Below are 25,752 nucleotides of genomic sequence, written 5' to 3'. Positions count from 1 at the left end.
TCATGGGTACAAGCAACTGTGGTCTCCTACATTCTCCTGCGGAGGAGACTCATGGCCATGCAGGTCAGGATGCAGTGCGTCCAGATCGTGGACACGTACCCTTACAGGGAGTGTATTACACGCTGTTATCACGGGACTACATTGCTTAATTTTATAGTTAAAGGGGTTGTCTAGGTTTATGATGAAAGTCTGCAGTCATTCTAGGTGATTGCAGTCTTCTGAATTCTCACAGCATATGTTCTGCACCCTTAGGATTCTCCCATGCCAGTGGCGAGAGTAGACGGTCATGTGAGCCGGGTACTGCACATCCGCCTCATTGATTTGAATAGGAGCGGATGTACAGTACCCAGCCACAGCCATGATCAGAAGACGGAGCAGATCTGGAATGAGCACTATGGCCGTCTACAGCTGCCACCGGCACCAAAAACAGCCAATTGGCTAGGGTGCTAGGTGCCAGACCCCGGCCAATTAGACACACCGGCTGTATACCGCACACAGCTCTGACACACTGGCTGTATACCGCACACAGCTCTGACACACTGGCTGTAAACCGCACACAGCTCTGACACACTGGCTGTATACCACACACAGCTCTGACACACTGGCTGTATAGCACAAACAGCTCTGACACACTGGCAGTATCCCGCACACAGCTCTGACACACTGGCTGTATACAACACACAGCTCTGACACACTGGCTGTATACCGCATACAGCTCTGACACAATGGCTGTATACCACACACAGCTCTGACACACTGGTCGTATACCGCACAAATCTCTGACACACTGGGTGTATTCAGCACACAGCTCTGACACACTGGTTGTATACCAGACACAGGTCTGACACACTGGCATTATACCAGACACAGCTCTGACACACAGGCCGTATACCGCACACAGCTCTGACACACTAGTTGTAAACTGCACACAGCTCTAACATACTGGCTGTATACTGCACACAGCTCTGACACACTGGCTGTATACTGCACACAGCTCTGACACACTGGCTGTATACTGCACACAGCTCTGACACACTGGCTGTATACCGCACACAGCTCTGACACACTGGCTGTATACTGCACACAGCTCTGACACACTTGCCATATACCGCACACAGCTGTGACACACCACATATACAGCACTCACACCCCATATACTGCACTCACATACTGGACATATACAGCACACATACACTGCACATTGAAGTCACTAATACATTAGATATATGGTTGTATATATTAGATATAAACACACTTCGCTTAGATATAAGTACCTGATGCATAGCTGCCCCTGTTATATCAGGTGCAGCACAAGTTCCTGACTGATGCTCCCTCCTCATGTAAGATGGATGCTGCAGCCGGGCACTGAGTTGTTAATGTGTGGCCAATCAGATCTGGCTTCGTTCTTGTCTCCTGACTCCTCTGCAGTGCTAGACCTAAGCAGCCGAGCACAGAGGCCTGAGTGCACAGGACAGGAGGGTGAGAGGCTGAGCACACGGCACTATGCAGCCTCCTCAGTGCTGTGCAGGCCCCTCCCCCATCACGCTGCTTCTAACTGCAATGCTGCAATCTGACAGGGGAGCCTACATGAGCCAGAGGCAGGGGGAAGTCCCCCCAATGCAGTCTGTCAGCCGGCGCCCTGTGCCATGCAATTGATCATAGGGAGTCGCGTGCCACACTTTGAGTCTGGCTGTCAGCTTGACTGCCGGACTCCGAGAATAGCTCCCACTATGGAGGGCGGTAACATACAGCCGCCGGGTGACAGAGCGCTGCATCAGGCAGCCTGACAGCACCCCACTGACAGCTGTGCCCAGGACACATGCCCCGCCAGCCCCCCCCAGATACACCTCTGTATAGGAAAATCCTTGTGATTGGTGCTGCTTTAAATAAACCCCACAAACCGTACTTGCATTTTCTTCCATTTTTACCTAGTTATGTTTTTCTGTCCTCTATAACAATGAACAACAAGAATCTAGAAAGACTTTTCAACCACTGAAGCATTTATTGTAAAATATGATATATTCCGTCAAATTATAAAAAGAATGAAAGCAGCACTTTTATTGAAAAATAGAAAGGTTAACAATCACAATCCAACCTTTGAGTTTGTAGAAATTCCCTGAGTTTAACTCTGTCATTGTTGGAACATCTTATAAACGCTTTAGATAGTTCAAGCAATGAATGAGTTAAGGGCCCTTTTCAAATAAAGTTTTTTTTCTACCAATTCATGGTTTAAAAAATTGTGTTACTTTCCCAAAACCAGAGTTGAAACTTGATTTTTATGGTGGAAGGTCAATGAATGTGAATAAGTGTTTTATGGGTGCGTAAGACTCAGATCAGAGCCTAATTGGCGGTAATTAGAGGCCATGGACTTTGCTAAAGATGGCCATAAAGCACTGTCATAGAGCTTCATGAAGATATTTACGTCTTGTGGATGAGACCTTAGCATTTCAAGGAATTGATGGGATTGTCCATGACATTTTAATTTGGCAATACAAATCGAGTTTCGAAGGTTTGACCATAGACCATAAGCAATAACAATGAAACCGCAAGCAATAATTGTTAATTGTTATGTCTATTAACATGAATGATTTCTACTAGGAAAAGTATATCCTTTTGTTTTGTTTCACAGTTTTAAGCCATTACTGAACATTATGATTCATCTAATTAATCAGTAATTGCACATGAAAATAGACTTGCAGCAATACACATCAATAATAGTTTCAGCACATCGAAAACGTTGTTTTTTTTTTTTCGTTTTACTACAAAGAATAATACAAACATCAAAAGCTAGAAAGAGCATGAAGAAATGGATGAATTTATGGTTAAGGTATTTGAGCTTCCCCCATATGTTCCGGTGCCCAGCATTGCTTACAGTCCATAGTTAGGCAATACCATGCCTGTAACACAATGTGGATATGTTATCCTTTCCATGACAAATTGCAGTTAGATGTTATTCCCTTAATGACGACTTCTCGCCATTCCTAGACTATAAATTGAGTGAAGAGACAAAACGTTAAGAAGCTGTCTTTAGAAACTAGCCTCTTCACTAAAAAGTAAAGCTAAATTCTGATTGGTTGTTCCAAGCAACATTTTATTCATAAAATGGTTTATTGTTTTCAATATCTCATGATCTTTTGCTTCATTTATTGCATGCTTAGTAAGATTCTGCAAAGGTAGTGATAAAGGGAATTTGTCAGCAGGTTTTTGCTACCTCATCTGAGAGCAGCATGATGTAGACAAAGAGATTCTGAATCTAACAATATATCACTTAGATTACTGGGTGCAGCTGTTCTATCACAATCAGAATTGTTATATTTAGTCATTTAGCAGTGCTGCGAGAGCTAGCCCTGCTCACACATGGCTCTGTATAGAGATTGTACATTGACAGTCAGGTGTCAATCACAATAGGGGGAGTGGCAGACTGGTGTTGGTGACCTTGTAGTCCAGCAATGATAAGTGTCCTTTTGCTTAAACAAACATAGAAAATAAATAACAAATTTGACTGAGACAAGACAGGCATCCCTGAATTATCTGTGTTAACCCATGCAGCATTCTGTCTTCAACTTAAATACCAAAAACCTGCTGACAGATTCCCTTTAATTTAGGTTCACAATGAAGTTTTTGTTAGGAGAAATTGAAGCAGATCCTCTCTAAAATCCTACTAAAAAATGCATCAAATACTCTTCCTATTTATTTCAGTAATAAATACACTTTTATGTTTATATGAGGAGTTTTTAAGCATTTTTGTTATTTCTTACAAGGATTTGAGGAAATAAAGAAATGGCATGTTATGTCTTTGAGGTGGATTCTTTGTGGAATACACTCAAAACTTGTCAAGTCAAAAGACTTCAAAATATAGTGTGAAGAACACACTTCAAAAACAAAAAGTAGTGTTTCTTGAAAAAACTTTGGATTTTTCTGCCTTCAAAAAAACTCCATGTAAACCTTAAAGAGAATCTGCCGCAAGGTTTTTGCTGAGATCCTGGTTCCAGCGATGTAGCACTTATTTTACTGGTTGTTGCAGTTTTGATAAAATTAACAAATATTTTGTTACAGACCTACCAGTTCCCTGAATGCTGAGCTCTATTTTACCCCTCCCAGATCACTGATTCACAGCTTTCTGTGTGCAATGTGCATAGGCAGAAAGCTGCCAATCAGTGCTGGGGTTATACAGAGCTCATGAATATAAAGAACTACATGTCAGTAGGATTAATAATCCTTTAGTGACAATCTCCTGCTGCTCAAACAGTGATTATATCAGAAGTACAGAAAGCACTCCATAAAGTGATACATCGTTAGAATCAGGATCTCTGTCTCTTTTGGTAGCAAAAACCTGCTGACAGATTTCCTTTAGTGGGTTTGTAAATATCATAAAATGATGGCGTACCACTTGGATATGCTGACACTTTGCAAATGGAGTGTATTATTTCTTTTGTATAGATCTTGAACTAGAGGCGATCCTACATTATACTTCAAAGCTACTGAATTCACGATTCTGCTGGCTAAGATTCCCCTAGCTTTGGAGATACACACACTTTTAACAGTTACATTCCTAAAATCTTAACTAACCTCTTATAACAAAGTAAGTTGTTTATTTTTTCTGCATCAGTATTTTATACAGATTACACATTCCCGAATAACAATCATAAGCACAAGCTTTGTGCACACATTCAAACAGTTTAAAAATTGGAAGTCTGAAGCCTTCAGTAATATGAATTTCAATACAGTGGCATGCAAAAGTCTTTGCACCCCTGGTCAAAATTAATGTTATTGTGAACAGTTAAGCAAGTTGAAGATGAAAAGATTTCTAAAAGGCGTAAAGTTAAAGATGACACATTTCCTTTATATTTTAGTAAAAAAAATATTTTCATCTTTTACATTTTTAAATTAAAAAAAGAAAAATGGGTAGAGGCAAAGGTTTGGGCTCTCTGCATGGTTAGTACCTAGTAGGACGCCCTTTGGCAAGTATCACAGCTTGCAAATGCTTTTTGTAGCCAGACAAGAGTCTTTCAATTTTTGTTTGAAGGATTTTGTTCCATTTTTCCTTGAAAAAGTCTTGCAGTTCTGTGAGATTTCTGGGTTGTCTTGTATGCACTAATCTTTTGAGGTCTAGACACAGATTTTCAATGATGTTCAGATCAGGGGACTGTGAGGGCCAATGTAAAACCTTCATCTTGGCTTTTCCAGGTAGTCTATTTGATGTATCTTTAAAATCATCATCCATTTGTAGAAGCCATACTCTTTTCAACTTCAGTTTTTTTTACAGCTGGTATTATGTTTGCATCCAATATTTGTTGAAATTTCATTGAATCCATTTTCCCTCTACCTGTGAAATGTTCCGTGTGCCGTTGGCTGCAACACAACCCCAAAACATGAATGATCCACACGCATTCTTAATGGTTGGCGAGATATTCTTTTCCTGAAATTTTGTGCCCTATTTTATCCATGCATACCTTTGATCATTGGGGCCAAAGAGTTCTATTTTAATCTCACCGGTCCACAGCACTTGTTTGTTTCCTAAATGCATCAGGCCTGTTTACATGTTCTTTTGCATGCATCTGACATTGAATTTTATGGTGAGGATGCAGGAGAGGTTTTCTTATGATGACTCTTCCATGAAGGCCATATTTGTGCAGGTTTCTATGAACAGTAGAACAATGTACCAAAACTCCAGAGTCTGCAAAATCTTTCTGATGGTCTTTTGCAGTCATGAGGGGGTTCTGATTTGCCTCTCTAGTAATCCTACTAGCAGCTCTCACAGAAATTTTGCCTGGTCTTCCAGACCTTATATTGACCTCCACTGTTCCTGTTAATTGCCATTTCTTTATTACATTTTAAACTGATGAAAGGGCAACTTGAAAATGCTTTGCTATCTTTTTATAGCCTTCTTCTGCTTAGTGGGCTTCCACCATTTCCATTTTAAGAGTGCTAGGCAGCTGCTTAGAAGAATCCATGGCTGTTGATTTTCGGCACAAGGTTAGAGGAGGCTGGGTTTTTATAAACCTGTGAAACTTGTATCACCTGGCCTTTCCTAATGATTGATTATGGCGTAATTAACATCTGAAACCTTGGTCAAAGTAATCTCCAATTGTGTCCAAACTTTTGTAAAGACCCGTTTTCAATTCTGTAATTTTTAACACGGAAAAAATGAAAATATTTTTTATTTCTTTTGCCTAAAATACAAAGGAAATGTGTCATCTGTAACTTTATGCCTTTTAGAGATCATTAATCTTCAACTTGCTTAACCGTTCATGATAATCGTAATTTTGACCAGGGGTGCCCAAACGTTTGCATGCCACTGTATATGTACCATTCATCAATATACTCGACTATTTATTGCATGCAGTTTAATTCTATATGTAAACTGTAAAATGCAATGGTTAATATGTGCTGTAGGGGTTGGCCAGCCGTAAACTTACATTGTCAGAACAGTGACGTAAAAATATATTTTCACATTAGTGATATAATTGTAAACTACAAATAATAAGTTAACTCAAAATTAAGTAAAACTTGTCCCAGATGAACAATGTACTTAGTGTTATTAGCTACACAAAATGGAAATGTTTATCGCAAAATCGTAGTCTCATCCTTTGCTGAATGTGAATTAGCCAGCTGTAAAAATTCTACACCTCATTTATTCTATTTTATGGAAATCACAGCTATTAATGCAGGGTGAGATAGAGTGTTGCATGTAGTAACCTGCTGCTATCCCTTGCTGATTTTCAGCATTTCTGCAGCCAGCAGAATGGCAATCCAGCTTTTAGCAGAAAAGCTTTGTCATTTTAGGCAGACTAGTTGCTATATATTCCCTGACTATCACCCAGTTTGACAGTTTAGAAAGTTAAGCCCTTTAAAAAGTTTTTCTGCATTTGACGTAAGTACATCAAAGAGAGAGGCCCCTCTATTGGAACTCAACTTTGAGCCAGAAGGAAGAGGGGCTCTTGCTCTGGAGATGAGATGCTCAAGAATCAAGATGTCCATGTATTATATATATAGCCTTTCGCCATAGCTATAACTCCAACATAAAAGGGGTTATCCAGAACTTTTTATTTTACCATATGGGGCTAAAAAATTAGCGTCAGGTAGTTGGTAACTACCTGTCTGTCTCTCGACACAAGTAGGAATTTCCCTGCTTCCCTAGACCTAATGTCAGTGGAGCAGCTAATTCTCTTTTACTCTGCTATGTCGATGAGACATCACTGCTGAAGTTATGATGATTAACTAGGCAGCAAGGAGCCAACTGTTAATCAACATGATATTGACAGTAATGCGGGCGTCACACGAGACGATATATTGTGCGATATGTCAAAACTCCCAGACAACTCCTTTTAGAAGTTGTCTATAGTAAGATTATACTAAGAAAGTCTTAAGTGCTGTTCAATAAAATTATACAATTTTTTTCTATAAATTATTGTAGTCAAATATAGACACATAGAGGTATTTTACATTTGGGATTGAATCACTGTATTGCATACAAAGGAAAAGTTCAGCAGATCATTTATACAATGATATTGGAGATTAATCGAGATGTCCAATAACCCTATGGACTGATATAAATATATATCATCATTTAGTGATCCATGGCCAGCTCTACTTCTCTTTACTAGACATGGATTGCATAATGGTACTTTGTCATAGATTTATTTTCTGCTCAACACAATGATTTTAAGGAATAGATAATGGCGAAACAATATTGTGTGAATTGTATATGAAAAATAGAGAAAGTCCAACAATATACATACAACATTCTTTCATATATAAATATAAATATGTATATATAAAAGCCATCAGAATATCAGTCATGCTTCCAGAAATGTTCCCCCGGCTTCCTGTAAAAAGTCCATTCATTGGGTTGGAATCAAGATAGACTGAAGATGAAAGAGACATTGTGATGTAGTGAGGGGTTTCCATTGCCGTAGGATTCCAATACAATGGCTTTATTCTTTGCTCAGCTGGTGGGTATGAGTTTACTCTATCCAACGTAAGCTTGTGAATGTAGGGATGGTTGGTCTTGGAAGCAAAGACCTATTATCACATTCTGAATCTCAGTGTTTCAGCGAAGATCTAAATGTCTTGTCCTAAACTAATTTTAATTGTAAATTACACTCAACTTCATTTTCCGTCAGCACACATTCTCTTCATCGGTTATCGAGTTGGATGTCGGGTGGAATAGACGTTAGAGATGTTGGCTGGCTGAGGGAACTGTGGTGGGCTCTTGTGGATGGTGTGTTTGTGGTTTTGGTGCTTTTCATTCCCAGTTCTCTCTCTGTTCGTGTACGCCTGTTAAATTACAAGTAGGAATAAGCATTCACCAATATTTCAAAAAATATATACTATATGTTCAATTCTTTATCAATAACATTACTTATAGCTTAAGGTAGAAGGAATTTTTTTTGTTGCAGACAGCATATCAGCAGATCATTAATATATATAAATGTTTGATAGCCGGGCACTAACCACTGAGGCTTCCACTGATTAGGAGAATGTTGTCCTGTGTGAACAGACTAGTGTTTTGCATATGTAACTACCACTTTACATGTACCTATAGAGTGGTAGTCTGCATGCGTGACTACCCCTACTATTCACACAGGAGACACAAGCTCTATGTGTGTCTATAAAATGGTAGTCTGCATACGTGATCGCACCTACTATTCATACATGAGACACAGTAGCTCTCCATGTGTCTATAGAGTGGTAGTCTGCATACATGACCACCCTTACTGTTCACACAGGAGACACAGGAGCTCTACATGTGTCTATAAAGTGGTAGTCTGCATGCATAACCACCCCTACTATTCACATATGAGACACAGTAGCTCTATGTGTGTCTATAGAATGGTAGTCTGCTTTAAAGACCACCCCTACTATTCACACGGAGACACAGGAGCTCTACATATGTCTATAGAGTGATAGTCTGCATGCGTGACCACCCCTACTGTTCACACAGGAAAAATAGGAGCTCTACATGTGTGTGTATATAGTGGTAGTCTGAATGTATGACCACCCCTACCATTCACATAGGTGATACAGGAGCCAGAGGTGTAATGATCACGGTTGCAGGGATCGTGTTTGCGATCGGGCCAGGGGGTACAGAGGACCTGCCAACCCCAGAGCCTGTTTCAGCTGGATGTGCATCCGATTGCATGCATCTAGGTGAAATGTATTGCATCACAGAGACCCATCGGGTCCCTGCATGGCAATGTGCCTGTCGAAAGGATATGAATATTCACTGCTCCCCAAACTAGTCAGCTCTCTCAGCATGTTATCACCCCTGTAGACATTGTAACAACACTTGTAAAAGCCGGTGTCATTGCCAGATCTCTGCGAATTTTGCACATATGGTTGCTTTCTTAACAACATTATTGTGCCTCTAAATCTGGTTGTGAGCATCCTGACTTTAGAGAGATGCACTGCGCATGTCCAGAAATGAAGGAGTTTTCTTTACTTTCGGACATGTGTTGTGTGCCTCTCTGAAGCCGTGACGCATTCACCCGGCTCCAGAGGCACAATGATGTTGTAAAGAAAGCCGCATGCATGATCACACACACACCTGCATTAGAGATGCAGCATACATGTTCAAAACATGTTGGCAAAGGATTCAAATTGTATTTAATAGTTCTTCAAATAAGGGCCATATGCGTTTGATTCCATATGGAGGCATACATTTATCTTTTCTCTTAGATTTTGCACAAATCTGACATATATAATTGTGACATGCTCCATAGTCTCCCACAGCATTGCTATTGGTGGTGAATAACTCTGTTAATATAGTGCTCAAAGCCTGTGGTACTGTTTTAAGGAAATATGTTGTCTTTGTATACTGCCAAATAATTTCCATGCACGGACCTCTACCATGTACATGAACCATAAATTAATGTCTATCTATATGCAAAATCAGTCATGGTTGAAAGTGTTGACACCCTGGAAGCTGTTCCAGAAAATGAAGCAAGTCTCCAAGAAAATTATTGCAGTTACACATGTATTGTCATACACACATGTTTATTTCCTTTGTGTTTATTGGAACAACACAAAAATACATGGCACAAAAGGCAGATTGGATATAATTTCACACAAAACCCCCAAAATGGGCAGGACAAAATTGTTGTCAGTGTTCCAAAATTTTGGGTAAACAACTTTGTTTCAAGCATGAGATGTTCGTTCAAACTCACCTGTGGCAAGAAACAGGTGTGGGCAATATAAAAATCACACTTGAGATAAGATAAAAAGGGGAGAAGTTAACTCAATCTTTGCATTGTGTGTCTAAGGGTACCTTCACACTTAGCGATGCAGCAGCGATCCGACCAGCGATCTGACCTGGTCAGGATCGCTGCTGCATCGCTACATGGTCGCTGGTGAGCTGTCAAACAGGCAGATCTCACCAGCGACCAGTGACCAGCCCCCAGCCAGCAGCGACATGCAAGCGACGCTGCGCTTGCACGGAGCCGCCGTCTGGAAGCTGCGGAGACTGGTAACTAAGGTAAACATCGGGTATGGTTACCCGATGTTTACATTAGTTACCAGCGCACACCGCTTAGCTGTGTGTGCAGGGAGCAGGGAGCCGCGCACACTGAGCGCTGGCTCCTTGCTCTCCTAGCTGCTGTACACATCGGGTTAATTAACACGATGTGTACAGCAGCTACATGTGCAGAGAGCTGGAGCCGGCAGCACAGGCAGCGTGAGAGCTGCAGAGGCTGGTAACTAAGGTAAATATCGGGTAACCACCTTGGTTACCCGATGTTTATCTTGGTTACAAGCTTACCTCAGCTGTCAGACGCCGGCTCCTGCTCCCCTGCTCGCTTCATTTGTCGCTCTCTCGCTGTCACACACAGCGATCTGTGTGTCACAGTGGGAGAGCGCCTTTGAAGAAAACGAACCAGGGCTGTGTGTAACGAGCAGCAATCTCGCAGCAGGGGCCAGATCGCTGCTCAGTGTCACACACAGCGAGATCGCTAATGAGGTCACTGCTGCGTCACAAAAAGCGTGACTCAGCAGCGATCTCGGCAGTGAGCTCGCTGTGTGTGAAGCACCCCTAAGTGTGCCACACAAAATATGGAGATCAGAAAAAGGTGTAGAGAATTGTCTGAGGACTTGAGAACCAAAATTGTAGAATACAGTATATCAACAATTTCATGATTAAAAATACATCTCCTGAGATCTTGATGTTCCTTGTCCATGGTGTGCAACATAATCAAGAAATTTACAACCCTTTACTTACACTGTAGCTAATCTCTCTGGAGATGGACGTCAGAGAAAATTAATGAAAGGTTGCAATGCACGATAGTCCAAATTGTGGATAACCGGCCTCAATCGAGTTCCAAAGAAATTCAAGCTGTCTAGGAGGCTTAGGGTGGATTACTGTCAGCACGAACTATCTGTCAACATTTGAATGAAATTAAGTGCTATCGCAGGAGACCCAGGAAGACCCCACTACGTACTGACATAAAGACATAAAAAAGCCAGACTGCAGTTTGCCATAATGTATGTGAGTAAGCCAGAATCCTTCTGGGAAAGCGTCTTGTGGATAGATGAGACCAAGGTAGAGCTTTTTGGTAACGCACATCATTATACTATATATTGAAGAGAACACACTACGTACAGTCAAAAATGGTGGAGGTTTAAAGATATTTTGGGGCTGTCTTGGTACTACTTGCACTGGGTGCCTTCATTGTGTGCAACGCATCATGAAATTACCAAAGGATTTTTGGTCACAATGTAGTGTCAGAAATCTGGGTTTGCATCCTAAGTCATTGGACATCCAGCAGGACAATGACCCCAAACATATGTCAAAAAGCACCCAGAAATAGATGGAAACAAAGCACCGAAGAGTTCTGCAGTGGCAGCAGTGAGTCCGAATCTAAATCCCATTGAACACCTCCTGTGGAACGACCCTACAATTGCTGTTGGGAGAAGGTGCCTTCAAATATGCTAAATCTGGAGTAGTTTACAAAAGAAGAGTCATCCAAAATTCAAGGTGAGAAGTGTAAGAAACTTGTTGATGGTTATAGGAAGCGATTCATTGCAGATATTTATTCCAAAGGGTGTGCAACCAAATATTAAGTTGAGGGTGCCAACAATTTTATTCTGCCCACTTTTGAAGTTTTATGTGAAATTATGTCCAATTTGCCTTTCTTTTTCCCGCTGTTTTTTGTGTGTTGTTCTAATACACACAAAGGAAATAAACGTGTTACAAATCATGTATAATTGTAATAATTGTCTAGGAGAAATACTTATTTTTCTGGATCTATTTTAAGGGTGCCAACACATTCGGCCATGACTGTATACATGTTTATATTTATTAATGACCCACTATTTTTTACCTTACATCTGATCACTGCCATACACTCTATAACGTATATGCCTTAATGCTTACTGATATATTATTTATCAGGTACTTTTAGAGTTGAAGAAACACTCCCTAGAATGTTGCATTCCCTAAGGCCCCTTTCACACGTCAGTGATTCTGGTACGTTTGTGCTTTTTTTTAAACGTACCAGAATCACGGACATACGCAGACCCATTATAATGAATGGGTCTGCTCACACGTCAGTGATTTGTCACTGCACGTGTCTCCGTGCAGCGTACCCGCGTGTGCGTGATTGCTGCACGGAGACATGTCCATTTTTTTCTGGCATCACTGATGTTCCACGGACCACGCAGTGGTGTGGTCCGTGAAACACGTGCCAGAAAAAAAAACGTACTTTTAAAATAAAAAACATTTTAACTCACCCGGCGTCCAGCGATGTCCTCTGCAGCCCGTCCTCCCTGCTCCTTTTGTGCTGGCTGATTACTGTCGCGCATATTCATTATGCGCGACACAGCCGACCCGGAAGCAGCTGCTGCAGGGGTCACCGCCGGCCGGATAATGCATCGCGGGAGCGATCAGCACCATGGACAGCGGGAGCGGGTGCAGGTGAGTGAATCTCTAAGTGCAATCACGGGCCACGGAGAACGGAGCCCGGATTGCACTTTGACAACCCACGTGTGCCGTGATTTTCGGCACACGCAGGGACATGTGCATGTTTTACACGCCAGTGAAAAACGTCACTGTTTTTCACTGACGTGTGAAACGGGCCTAAAGGCCGCTTTACACGCAACGACATCGCTAATGAGATGTCGTCAGGGTCACGGAATTCGTGACGCACATCCGGCCTCGTTAGCGACGTCGTTTCATGTGACATGTACGAGTGACCACCAAAGATCAAAAATTCTCACCTTATCGTTGATCGTTGACACGTCATTCAAATCCCAAATGTCGTTGCTGGTTCAGGACGGAGGTTGTTCGTCGTTCCTGAGGCAGCACACACGTGTGACACCCCAGGAATGATGAACAGCATCTCACGTCCTCCGGCAACGAGGTGGGCGTGAATTACATGCGGCTGCTCTTCGCCCCTCTGCTTCTATTGGTCGCCTGCCGTGAGACGTCACTGTGATGCCGCATGAACCGCCCCCTTAGGAAAGAGGCTGTTTGCTGGCCACAGCAACGTCGTGGGAAGGTAAGTCCGTGTGACGGGTACTAGCGATATTGTGCGCCACGGGTAGCGATTTGTCCGTGATGCACAAACGACGTGGGTGGGTCCGATCGGCAGCGACATCGCTAGTGATGTCGCTGCGTGTAAAGTGGCCTTTAATGAGTATGAAATGTTGTGAATGTGCAGCAAAATAAATGCCAATCCCATTCTTCACCAGTTTCTAGCACCACTCTGGTCCTCACATGACGCATGTGTGATCTGGCGAGTTGGAAATTCAGTCACATGAGTTACAAAAGGACCGGAGTGGCACTGAAAAATGGATAATATGGTATTTATTGCACTTACACTACATTATATTCACATTTAGATAAGTTTAGGGAATATAAAACTTTTTGGGAGTGATTCGTTAATTCAACTTCTTTTAACTTATGTCACTTATCTGAATAATATATTTACCTATTATACATCTTGAGGCCAATGAGTACCAGTGAAAATATTATAATGACACCAACCACAATAGCAGCAACTATTGCACCAGCACCTGTAGAAAAAACAACAAAAACACCAATGATTTAGGGTATGTGGACAACATTTCCTCTTCGGACCTTTTGCAGTGCATATGCTACATAGAAATTCAATATCATTAGCGCTATGAACTAAGGGGCACTTTGCACACTACGACATCGCAGGTGGGATGTCGGTGGGGTCAAATCGAAAGTGACGCACATCCAGCGTCGCTGTCGACATCGCAGTATGTGAATCCTTTTACATACGATTAACAAGCGCAAAAGCGTCGTTATCATATGATCAGTGTAGGGTCCGACATTTCCATAATTTCGCAACTGCGACGGTACGATGTTGTTCCTCATTCCAGCAGGCAGCACACATCGCTGTGTGTGAAGCCGTAGGAGCGAGGAACATCACCTTACCTGCGTCCCGGCTACAATGCGGAAGGAAGGAGGTGGGCGAGATGTTTACGTCCCATTCATCTCCGTCCCTCCGCTCCTATTGGCCGCCTGCCGTGAGACGTCGCTGTGACGCCACACGACTCGCCCCCTTAGGAAGGAGGCAGTTCGCCGGCCAGAGCGACGTCGCAGGGCAGGTAAGTGCATGTGAAGCTGCCGTAGCGATAATGTTCGCTACGGCAGCAATCACAAGATATCGCTGCTGCGACGGGGGCGGGGACTATCGCGCTCGGCATCACAGCATTGGCTTGCGATGTCGTAGTGTGCAAAGTACCCCTAAGACCATTTCAACAATTCCATCATTATCATATGTCAATAGTAATATTGTCTGTAAAGCGATGGGGAGTATGATGTCGCTATGTAAGTAAGCAAAATAAACAATAAACAGTAGAAAATCTCAATAATATATCTTCTACAAAAAGTATTGGAGTCATACACTACCACTACCAATCTTAACAGATATATTTTAATAATTATAAGATAAAATTGCAAAGTATAAATGTGGCACAAATTGGAGGAATTCAAGAGTCACAGGGCAATAGCATATACAATAATTATTCATAAATAACATTATGTTATTTCATAAACAGTAAAAAACACACCATAAACTAAAATACTAACCTATCTAAAATAGTAGAGTAAAGGCTGCTTAACACGCGTCAATATCTCATGCAATCGCATTTGCGATGGCACCCACCTCCATCGTTTGTGTGGCACGGGCAATTTGTTGCCCGTGTCGCACAAAGTCAGTAACCCCCGTCACACGTACTTACCTCCCGAACGACCTCGCTGTGGGCGGCGAACATCCACTTCCTGAAGGGGGAGGGATGTTCGGCGTCACAGCGACGTCACACAGCGGCCGGCCAATAGAAGCGGAGGGGCGGAGATGAGCAGGACGTAAACATCCCGCCCACCTTCTTCCTTCCGCATTGCCGGCGGCCGCAGGTAAGCTGCAGTTCATCGTTCCCGGGGTGTCACACGGAGCGACGTGTGCTGCCTCAGGAACGATGAACAACCAGAGCACAGAAGGACGTTCGATTTTTTGAAAAAGAGCGACGTGTCAATGAGCAACGATAAGGTGAGTATTTTTGCTCGTTCACAGTCGCTCATTTGTGTTACATGCTACGATATGTCAAACGAGGCCGGATGTGCGTCACTAACGACGTGACCCTGACGACATATCGTTTGATATATCATAGCGTGTAAAGCCCGCTTAAGGCTTCATCCGCACACTACATTTTTTACTGCGTTTTTTGTGAAGTTTGAGGTCACAGAGATTCACCCAAATGCATGAATTTCCTTCCCCGGTAAAGTCTATGAGATTTCTATTTTGCTTTCCACACAGTGCATTTTTTTTGGCTGTGTTTATGAAGATGCAGCCAAGATGCAGCATGTCAACTCTTTTTGCGTTTTCTCCCTGCATTTTGGAAGACTGCCAGATCAATCCCCGTGGACTCTGGGTCGGTGGGGGATTGATCCCTGGTATCTGGCTAGATGACGGTCCCTATATAAAATCTATGGGGACCAAAATTCGGCACTATGGGGTAGGAGCAAATGCTTCATGCTTACCGATTCACCAGGGCAGCTGTCACACTGCTCCTGTGGCCGCTCATTCACTTCCGGGTTGCTCATTAGCTTCATTGAATATGCACTGCTTCCCCCGCCCACCGGCATCTGTGATTGATTGCAGTCAGACAAGCTCCCACTCTGAGTGACAGCGTTTCTGAGGCTTCCAATCACAGACGCCGGTGATCGGTTCTATATCGTACAGTAAAATAAATAAATAATTAAATAAAAAAAATTGGTGTAGGATCCCTCATATTATGATACCCAGCACAGATAAAGCCCGACAGCTGGGGGCTAGTATTCTCAGGCTGCGGAGACCCATGGTTATTGGGCGCCCCCAGCCTAAAAATATCAGCCTGCAGCCTCCCGGAATTGCCGCATCCATTAGATGTGACAGTCTTGGCACTTTACCAGGCTCTTCCCTATTGCCCTGGTGCAGTGGCAATTGGGGTAATAAGGAGTTAATGGCTTAGACTGAGCCGCAATCAGCAGTGACGTCACTCAGGTTAGCTGTGGCCACAGCTGGAGTCCTCCCGCTGTAACCACAAATTATCTGAGTGACATCACTGCTGATCACGTGGCTCATTTCAGTCACTGCCTGAACCTCACAGTGCGCAGTCATGTTATATAGCTCTTGCTGTGAGCTTCAGATGAAGCAGTGCTGGAAGAGTCGTGGGTCCTCATGTAGATTATATCGGACCTGCAGGGGTGTTTTGGGTTTTAATAAAGTGGTGAAAGAGGATGTTGATTTGTCTTTTATTTCAAATAAAGGATTTTTTGGGTGTTTGTGTTTATTTACTTTCACTTACAGATTAGTGATGTGGGTCTTATACATGCCTCCCATTACTAATCTAGGGCTCAGTGGCAGATGTGAGCTGCCATTAACTCCTGATTACCCCAATTGCCACTGCACTAGAGCAACGGGAAGAGCCGAGCCATAAATGGCGTATCTAATGGATGCACAACTTCTGGGGTGGCTGTGGGCTGCTATTGTTAGGCTGGAAAGGGCCAAATAACCAAGGCCCTTCCCACCCTAATAATATCAGCCCCACAGTTGTCTGTTGCACTTTGGCTGGTTTTAGAAAAATGGGGGGGATGCCACATCATTTTTTTTTTTTAAAAAATACATCAATTTAAAAAAAAAAAAAAAAAAAAGCGTAGTATCCTCTTTATTTTTTATAACCAGCAGGGTTGCAGCCCATAGCTGCTGCTGTTCCTGTGCTGGATATGAAAAATGGGGGGAACCAACGTAATTTTTTTTACCAAAAAATAATTAAAAAACAGCTGGCCAAGCTAGCTATTGCTATATCTATCAAGCTATTCTGTTATCCAGTTCAAACTACTAACACTGACCTACAAAGCTGTGCATGATCTGTCTCCTCTGTATATCTCCGAACTAATCTCCCACTACACTCCAACACGTCACCTCCGGTCCTCCCAAGATCTCCTTGTCTCCTCCTCTCTCATTCGCTGCTCACACAACCGACTCTAAGACTTCTCCCGAGCATCCCCAGTCTTCTGGAACTCGCTGCCTCAACACATCAGACTATCTGCTACCCTTGCAAGCTTCAAACGGAACCTGAAAACCCATCTGTTCAGAAATGCCTATAATCTACACTGACCTCACTGCTTCACTATCGTACGGAGCCGCCGCCCGACCACCGTGCGGAGCTGCCGCCCAACCACCGTGCGGAGCCGCCGCCCGACCACCGAGCGGAGCCGCCACCCGACCACCGAGCGGAGCCGCCGCCCGACCAATCTACACCCCACCTACTGTCTCCTCCCCAAAATCCTATAGAATGTAAGCCCGCAAGAGTAGGGCCCTCTTCCCTCTGTACTAGTCTGTGTGTATGTATTCTGTATGTAACCCCTTCTCACGTACAGCACCATGGAATTAATGGTGCTCTATAAATAAATAATAATAATAATAATAATAATATATCTTTCTATCTGTTCACTATCACTCATAGTAATAGATTAGATCTTGTCTGATGTTAATACCCAGGGACTCTCGTCTTTAAATGGTAAATGCACCAGGTCTCCCTGTTGGTGAGTTTTCTTTTTATGTCACCACTACGAAAGGGATATTTAACCCTTTCAATCCCTTTGAGTTCAAAAGTGGATACATTGCCATCATGTCTATTGATAAAATGCCAGAGAGTACCACCCACAAACATAGGGAGAACATATAAACTCCTTGCAGATGTTATTCTTGGTGGGATTTGAACCTGGGAACCCAGAGTTGCAAAACGTCAGTGCTAACCACTGAGCCACTGTGCTGCCCTATCCTGGGCTATATGGCCCCCATTCTGGTATATACCAAGAGGTACGAAACGGCCGTCGTTCCCAGGAGACCTGCAGCCAGTCCTCTGCCCACTGTTTTAATGCACTGTTGGACTTGAATAAAGCCCCTTTGGGATACTGGCTGGATGTGCCGTGGTTTTCAACTTCTATGGATGTCTGGTATATATGTCTCAACTCCTGATAGCTATTTCCCCCATCCTGGCATTTGTCCCAAAACCTGATAACCATGTCCCCCATCCTGGTATACATCCCAAATTCTAGTAAATATGTCCCCTATCCTGCTATATATGTCCAAATCCTGCTATATATGTCCCCTATCCTGGTACATACTATATTGCCCCATTCTGATATATATGGCCCTCATCTTGGTATATATCTCACAAATACTGGTAAATATGGCCCTCATCCTCGTATATATGTGTAGCGCCCTGGAAAACCAGGTAGTTGCAAACGTAGGCCCCTGCATAACACCAATCCCACGAAGGGTTAAATAAGCTGACCTGAAACCCTAGTCACCCCCCTCAGGGAAGGACAGACACACCAGCGGGCGGGACCAGGCGGTGAGGAAACGCCCACCTAGGGGTCTAGAGAGCCCGGGACGGGAAAGCAGGCAGATAAGTCTAGATCAGTTAAGTAGTTTTGAAGTCAGGAGGTGAAGCCTGACAGGTGCAGGGTCAGAGCCCTGACACCTTGGCTAGGTGGCAGACGGTAGCCAGAGTCTGCAGAAGACGGGAAGACGGCAGCCGGAGATCTGAGGTGGACCGGGACAGGGTTGTAGCCTGCCAGTACCGACACCGGAGAACTGAACCGGAAACCGTGTGCACAGAGGGGGTACTTGGACCCTGAAGCTAGGACCGGCACCGACGGCCTAGCTGATTAACCAATTTAGGACAGGATTATAGATCCTGTCCCAACCTAAGTCCCAAAAAGTAGACAACCACCCACAGAGAGGTATAGGGCAACCTCCAGGGCCCGTAGATCCCAAGGGTCAGCGTCAGATGGGCACGGCTCCCAATCAAAGGACCGGGAGCAGACTCCCGTGTTTCACACTGGGAAGTTCTTTCTACGATACACAGAGTGCAGAGGAGAGAGACTTTGACTACCAGCCCGGGTGTGGGATCAGACACACCCATCTGCGGCAGCCGGCCACCATCCCCTTGGTTTACCACAGGACTTGTGTGCTTTATTCGACCGTGAGTAACATCCCCGGCCTGGCCGGGTGCGCCGACCCCTGCAATCACCATCCTCAGCATAGAGACACTGGGTCCCGGGACATCCATCCCTGCCCACGGAGGGGTTAACTCCCAGCTGCCAGCCCAACGTCCCCGGGAGCCCCGCAATGGCAGCGGTGGTGCTACATCTCACCACACACCGTGGGTGGCGTCACAGACATTCCACAACCAATACCGTATAAATACGTCCCCTTTTCTTCAGAGTGTCTGCGCGAACCCCGGGTCCGGAGAACCCCTCGAGCCGTACCGTAGATCCGGATCCGAGCAGCACCGGCTGCTGGCACGGGAGTATCTGACATAAAAACAGAATAAACCTTTCCCGTTTTAGGTCAATTAGGAACCAAAATTATTTATATTTGCCAAATACCAAAATAATGAGAGAGAATGTTTTATGGCATTTTTTTTACTTTCTGCAAAGTCAAAATTTTACATACACTAATGCAGGCGTCACACGAGACGATCTGTCGTGCGATATGTCGTTGGGGTCACGGCATATATGTCGTTGGGGGCACATCCGGCATCGTTTGCGACGTCGTCCCGTGTGACACCTACAAGTGTCTGTAAACAATCGCAAATCGGTTACGAATCGCGAATCGTTTACACATCGCTCATTTTTAAAAAAATCGTTTATTCTACTTTGCGCTGGTTGTTCATCGTTCCCGGGGTAGCACACATCGCTCCGTGTGACACCCCGGGAACGATGAACTGCAGCTTACCTGCGTCCCGGCTGCAATGCTGAAGGAAGGAGGTGGGCGAGATGTTTACGTCCCGCTCATCTCCGCCCCTCTGCTTCTATTATCCAGCCACTGTGTGACGTCGCTGTGACGCCGAACGTCCCTCCCCCTTTAGGAAGTGGATGTTTGCCGCCCACAGCGAGGTCGTCTGGGATCTGGGAGGTAAGTACGTGTGACGGCGGTTTAACGACTTTGTGCGCCACGGTCAACTAAATGCCCGTGCCGCACAAACGATGGGGGCGGGTACGATCGCTCGTGCAATCGCTTGATATATCGTATCGTGTGACGCCCTGTTAAGAGTAATATGCCTTTAAACAATATGAGACAGTCCATAGGATGATGTCATGTCTTTCAAAGCTTCTGATAGGTTTATTGGCAACATCTGAGTTAATATCAATGGATGTATTTTAATGTACACATGAAACACACTGCTTCTTTGTGTAGCATCATTGGAAAGTAAAAAGAAATCAGCCAAGATCTCAGGAAGAGAATTGTGGACTTGCACAAGACTGATTCATCCTGGGATGCAATTTACAGATACCTGAAGGTGCCTCGTTCATCTGTACAATCAATTGTATGCAAGTAAAAACAAGATGGGAATGTCCAGCCATCATACAGCTCAGGAAGGAGAGGGGTTCTGTGTACCAGAGATGAACATGCTTTGGTCACACATGTGCAAATCAACCCAAGAACAATAGGAAAAGACCTTGTGAAGATGCTGGCAGAAGGTGGTAAGATAGTGTCATTATCCACAGTGAAACAAATACCGTATCAACATGGGCTGAAAGGCTACTCTGTCAGGAAGAAGCCGTTACTCCAAAAGAAACATACAAAAGCCAGATTAATGTTTGCAAAAACACACAGGAACAAAGACCTTAATTTTTGGAGACGTCCTCTGGTCTGACAAAACTAAAATTGAACTGTTTGGCCATAATGACCATCGTTACATTTGGAGAAAAAAGGGAGTAGCTTTGAAGCCTAAGAACACCATCCCAACTGTGAAACATGGGGGTGGCAGCATCATGTGTTGGGCTTGTTTTGCTGCAAGAGGGACTGGTGGACTTCACAAAATAGATGGCATCATGAGGAAAGAAGATTATGTGGCAATTCTGAAGCAACATCTCAAGACAGCAGCCAGGAAGTTACAGCTTGGGTGGAAATGTGTCTTCCAAATGGACAATTACCAGAAACATACTGCCAAACTAGTTACAAATTGGCTTAAGGATAACCATTTGAATGTTTTGGAGTGGCCATCACAAAGCCCTGATCTCAATCCTATTGAAAATATATGGACACAGCTGACAAGGCAGGTGCGAGCAAGGCGACCTACAAACATGGCTCAGTTACACCAGTTCTGTCAGGAGGAATGGGCCCAAATTCCTACCAACTATTGTGACAAGCTTGTGGAAGGATATCCTAAATGTTTGACCCATGTCATAGTTTAAGGCCAATGGTACCAAATACTAATGAAATGTATGTAAACTTTTGACTTTGCAGAAAGTAATAAAAGGGCCTTAAACATTCTCTGTCATTATTGTGGCATTTGGCAAATATAAATAATTTTGGTTCCTAATTGAGCTAAAATGGGAAACGTTTATTCTGATTTAATATCAGATAGTGAGAAAAACATTGTAGGTTTTCAGGTTTCGCAGACAGTTTTGGTGGGATACATTGCAAAATGCACTGTAATTATGCGTCAACACCCATTGTGTTTTCTAGCTGAGGCACAAACAGAGGTGTAACTTCAAATTCCTTGGTCCCTATTCATACCAAACATTCAGTGCTACATACCCCTCAGGCACCAAGGACCTAGTGATTCTTTAAGATAATGATCAAAAGATTGCTTAGGTCGCACTTCCTCTGTAAAGGCAGGAAAAGCCCTCTTTGGGGAATTTCCCTTCCTGTGGTGGAGCAGAGGAGTAACCACACAAGCCAATCTTTTCAAGCAAACTTTAGTCCCTCGCTTTTGGGTACACTACTTGAAGGTAACATTGCTTGGGTAGTATAAACTGTCCTAGTCCTTGCACACTCTAACTTTTGATTGTGGCCACACCAGACATCACTAAACCACAGATATTGGACCCTCAGCCATGTGGTCCAGTCACACCTTTACATTATCAAGGTTGTCCTTTTTCAACCAGAGTTCTTGGATAGCCTGAAGGCTCAAAATGAATACCAGTGGCGGGTTGACTATTGCCAGGTCCCTTTTATTCAAATATCGCATCAACTGTATTTGGTGTCCTGTCCCTTAGGTCTGACGGCGTGATCCTGGACACTTCCGCTTATCAAACATCCCGTCATTCTGGGGCAATTTTTTCCCTAACAAGCGTTCCCTTCAGCGGCACTTCAACCTGTTACGCAATCTTTCCACCAGACATTTAAATCAAATCATACATCACCATCGCACATCATACATAAACTAAACAATAATATGAAATAGGTGTAATAAAAATAATGATATGCAACTAATGATCCACCCAAAATGCAGAACACAAATTCACACAAAGTATACCAGTGGAAAGAGTTACAGAATTAGGGCAAGCAAACATTATGAACTATTGTGAGAAATGATTTGTTTGAAAGAGCATGTGATGGACTTCCTCTTATGGTTCATATACAGTTGCCTTACCAAAGTATTCACACCCGCTTGCCAGTTTTCGTGTTTTGCCACCTCACAACCTGGAATTTCATAGTTTTTTTGATGGTTTGCATCAGTTCATGCAAAGAACATGTCTACAACTGTAAACATTTGTTTGATTTTTTATTGTGAAGCAAACAACATATTGGACAAAATAACTGAAAACTACAATGTGCATTACTATTCACCCCTCTAAAGTCAGTACTTTGTAGAGCCTCCTTTTGCTGCAATTACAGCAGCAAGTCGCTTTGGATAAGTCTCTATGAGCTTTCCACATCTTGCCACTGGAATTTTTGCTCTTTCCTTAAGGCAAAACCGCTCCAGCTCCTTCAAGTTTGATAGTTTACTCTAGTGAACAGTAATCTTCAAGTCTGACCACAGATTCTAAATTAGATTAAGATCTGGGCTTTGACCAGGCCACTCCAATACATTTACACGTTTCCCATTAAACCACTCGGGTGTTGCTTTAGCAGTATGCTTTGGGTTATTGTCTTGTCGAAAGGTGAACCTTCATACTAGTCTCAAATCACTGGCAGACTGAAAACAGGTTTTGCTGAGGAATATGCCTGTATTTTGCATCATTTATCTTCCCCTCGACTCGGACCATTTTCCCTGTCCCTGCTGCCAAAAAACATTATCACAGCATGATGTTGCCACCACCATGTTTCTCTGTGGGGATGGTGTTCTTGGGGTAATGGGCTGTGTTGGTTTGGTCCTAGACATAGTGTTTACCATGGTGGCCAAAAATTCAATTTTGGTCTCATCTGACCACAGAACCTTCCTCCACACATTTGGGAGTCTCCAACATGTCTTTTGGAAAAATCAATATGAGCCTTCCAATTTTTGACTGTAAGAAAAGTTTTTTTTTCTGGCCACTCTTCCAAATAGGCCAGCTCTATAGAGTGTACATCTGTAATGCTGCCACCAGGGGGAGCCAGAGCTCTGCAGCAGACAACACTACACAGAGCAATGAGAACCAGGAAGGAAATGCACAGCGTTCTCATGCACTGCCTAATCAGCACAGCTGAGAGGCAGAACTGCAGGGTATGTGAGGAATAGTGAGACAGGCTGGGTCAAACACCGTACGGGCAGAAGCAGGACCGGAGGAGCGAGCAGAAGCGAAGTCAAAGTCAGACTAAGGTCAGTACCGGAGGAAGCAACCAAGTGGGGAAATAGGAGGGGGACACAGGACAGGAGGGACGACCAGGGGACAGAACACAGACAAAGGCACGGGGGCACAGGAACAGACAGTTCAGGATATCACTCACAGGACCAGCAATCACAGGCAAAGCAGAGCTAAGCTTATAGCCGGCGCTGGTTCACTGGAAGTGTCAGCTTTTAAGGCATCCAGGGGCCGGAAGTGAGGCCCGAGAGAAGGCTCCGCCCCCTAGCCATGTGTATAGGGAGGCGAATCATGACAGTACCCCCTCCTCAAGGGGGGGCCACCGGACCCCCAGGCTTCCCAGGATATTTTCGGTGGAAAGCCGCAATTAACCGATCGGCCCGCACAGATCGAGCCGGCACCCAGGACCGGTCCTCCGGACCATAACCCTTCCAATGAATCAGATACTGGAGGGAACTACGAACCCAACGAGAGTCGATAATACGCTGAATTTCGTACTCCTCCTCACCGTTCACCAGTATCGGAGCCGGAGGGGTCTGAGAATCCACCACAGAAGGAACAAATAGCTTAAGCAAGGAGGTATGAAACACATTGGGAATACGCAAGGTCTGGGGCAGTTGCAACCGAAAGGCCACCGGGTTGATCACTTCGATGATCTCATAGGGCCCTATAAACTTAGGACCCAACTTAGCAGACGGAACCCTGAGCCTGATATTCCGAGTGGACAACCACACTTTGTCCCCCACCTGAAAGGGGGGTCCCAGAGAACGGCGTTTGTCCGCTTGGCGTTTCTGGGACTGTTAAGCCATCACGATGCACCACCGTACCTCCTTCCATACCTCCCCCAGATGCTGAACGCTGGAGTCAGCCCCTGGACTACCCGAATCCACTCTAGAGAAGGTCCCGAAGTGAGGGTGAAACCCGTAATTACAGAAGAAGGGAGAAGTTCCCGTAGACTGATGGACTCTGCTATTGAATGCAAACTCCACAAGGGGCAAAAACGTACACCAATCCTCCTGCTGAGCAGAAACCAAGCACCGCAGGATTTGCTCAAGGGTCTGATTCGTCCTTTCCGTCTGCCCAATGGACTCGGGATGATAGGCGGACGAGAAGGACAACTCAATTCCCAACCGCCTGCACAAGGCCCTCCAAAACCGAGAAATGAATTGTACCCCCCTGTCAGACACAATATTCAGGGGCAACCCATGTAACTGAACCACCTGGTCAATAAAGTGGTTGGCAAGGGCCGCAGCAGAAGGTAGACCGGAGAGGGGAACAAAATGTGCCTGTTTACTAAAACGATCCACCACCACCCAGATCACAGTCATACTATTTGAGACAGGGAGGTCCGTAATGAAATCCATGGACAAGTGGGTCCATGGTCTTTCAGGAACAGGTAATGGAACCAGTTCCCCGGCCGGCCGGTTACGACATACCTTAGCACGGGCACATGTAGCACAGTCAGACACAAACCGAGCAACATAAGAGTGAAGAGATGGCCACCAAAACAGTCGAGCAACAGCCCTGCGAGTGGCTGTAACTCCAGGATGGCCACTAAGTACGGACTCATGGAACTCTTGAAGTACCCGTAACCGGAGGTGCAAAGGGACAAACAGTTTAGTGTCTGGAGCGGAAGATGGCGCTGAGGACTAGGCCTCCCTGACCTCAGCCTCTAACTCGGACGACAAGGCAGCGACCACCACCCCTCGTGGAAGAATGGA

General features: G+C 44.3%; 1 protein-coding gene across 2 annotated transcripts in view; it reads right to left on the bottom strand.

Annotated features, from left to right (window-relative positions):
- Positions 1-1,992: 1,992 nt before the first annotated feature.
- Positions 1,993-25,752, bottom strand: part of NCMAP (non-compact myelin associated protein) — a 142,401-nt gene continuing 118,641 nt past the window's right edge. For both annotated transcript variants that reach the window (XM_075336087.1, XM_075336088.1), the window contains exons 3-4: positions 13,926-14,010; positions 1,993-8,280 (exon numbers count right to left, since the gene is read on the bottom strand). In XM_075336087.1, coding sequence (XP_075192202.1) covers positions 8,139-8,280; positions 13,926-14,010 — 227 coding nt within the window. In that variant the 3' untranslated portion in view covers positions 1,993-8,138. The remainder of the gene's footprint in view (positions 8,281-13,925; positions 14,011-25,752) is intronic.

This window comes from Anomaloglossus baeobatrachus, chromosome 2 (genome assembly GCF_048569485.1).
Source record: "Anomaloglossus baeobatrachus isolate aAnoBae1 chromosome 2, aAnoBae1.hap1, whole genome shotgun sequence".
Taxonomy (NCBI): domain Eukaryota; kingdom Metazoa; phylum Chordata; class Amphibia; order Anura; family Aromobatidae; genus Anomaloglossus; species Anomaloglossus baeobatrachus.
The sequence above is the reverse complement of the archived record's forward strand: the minus strand, read 5'-3'. Positions and strand labels throughout refer to the sequence as shown.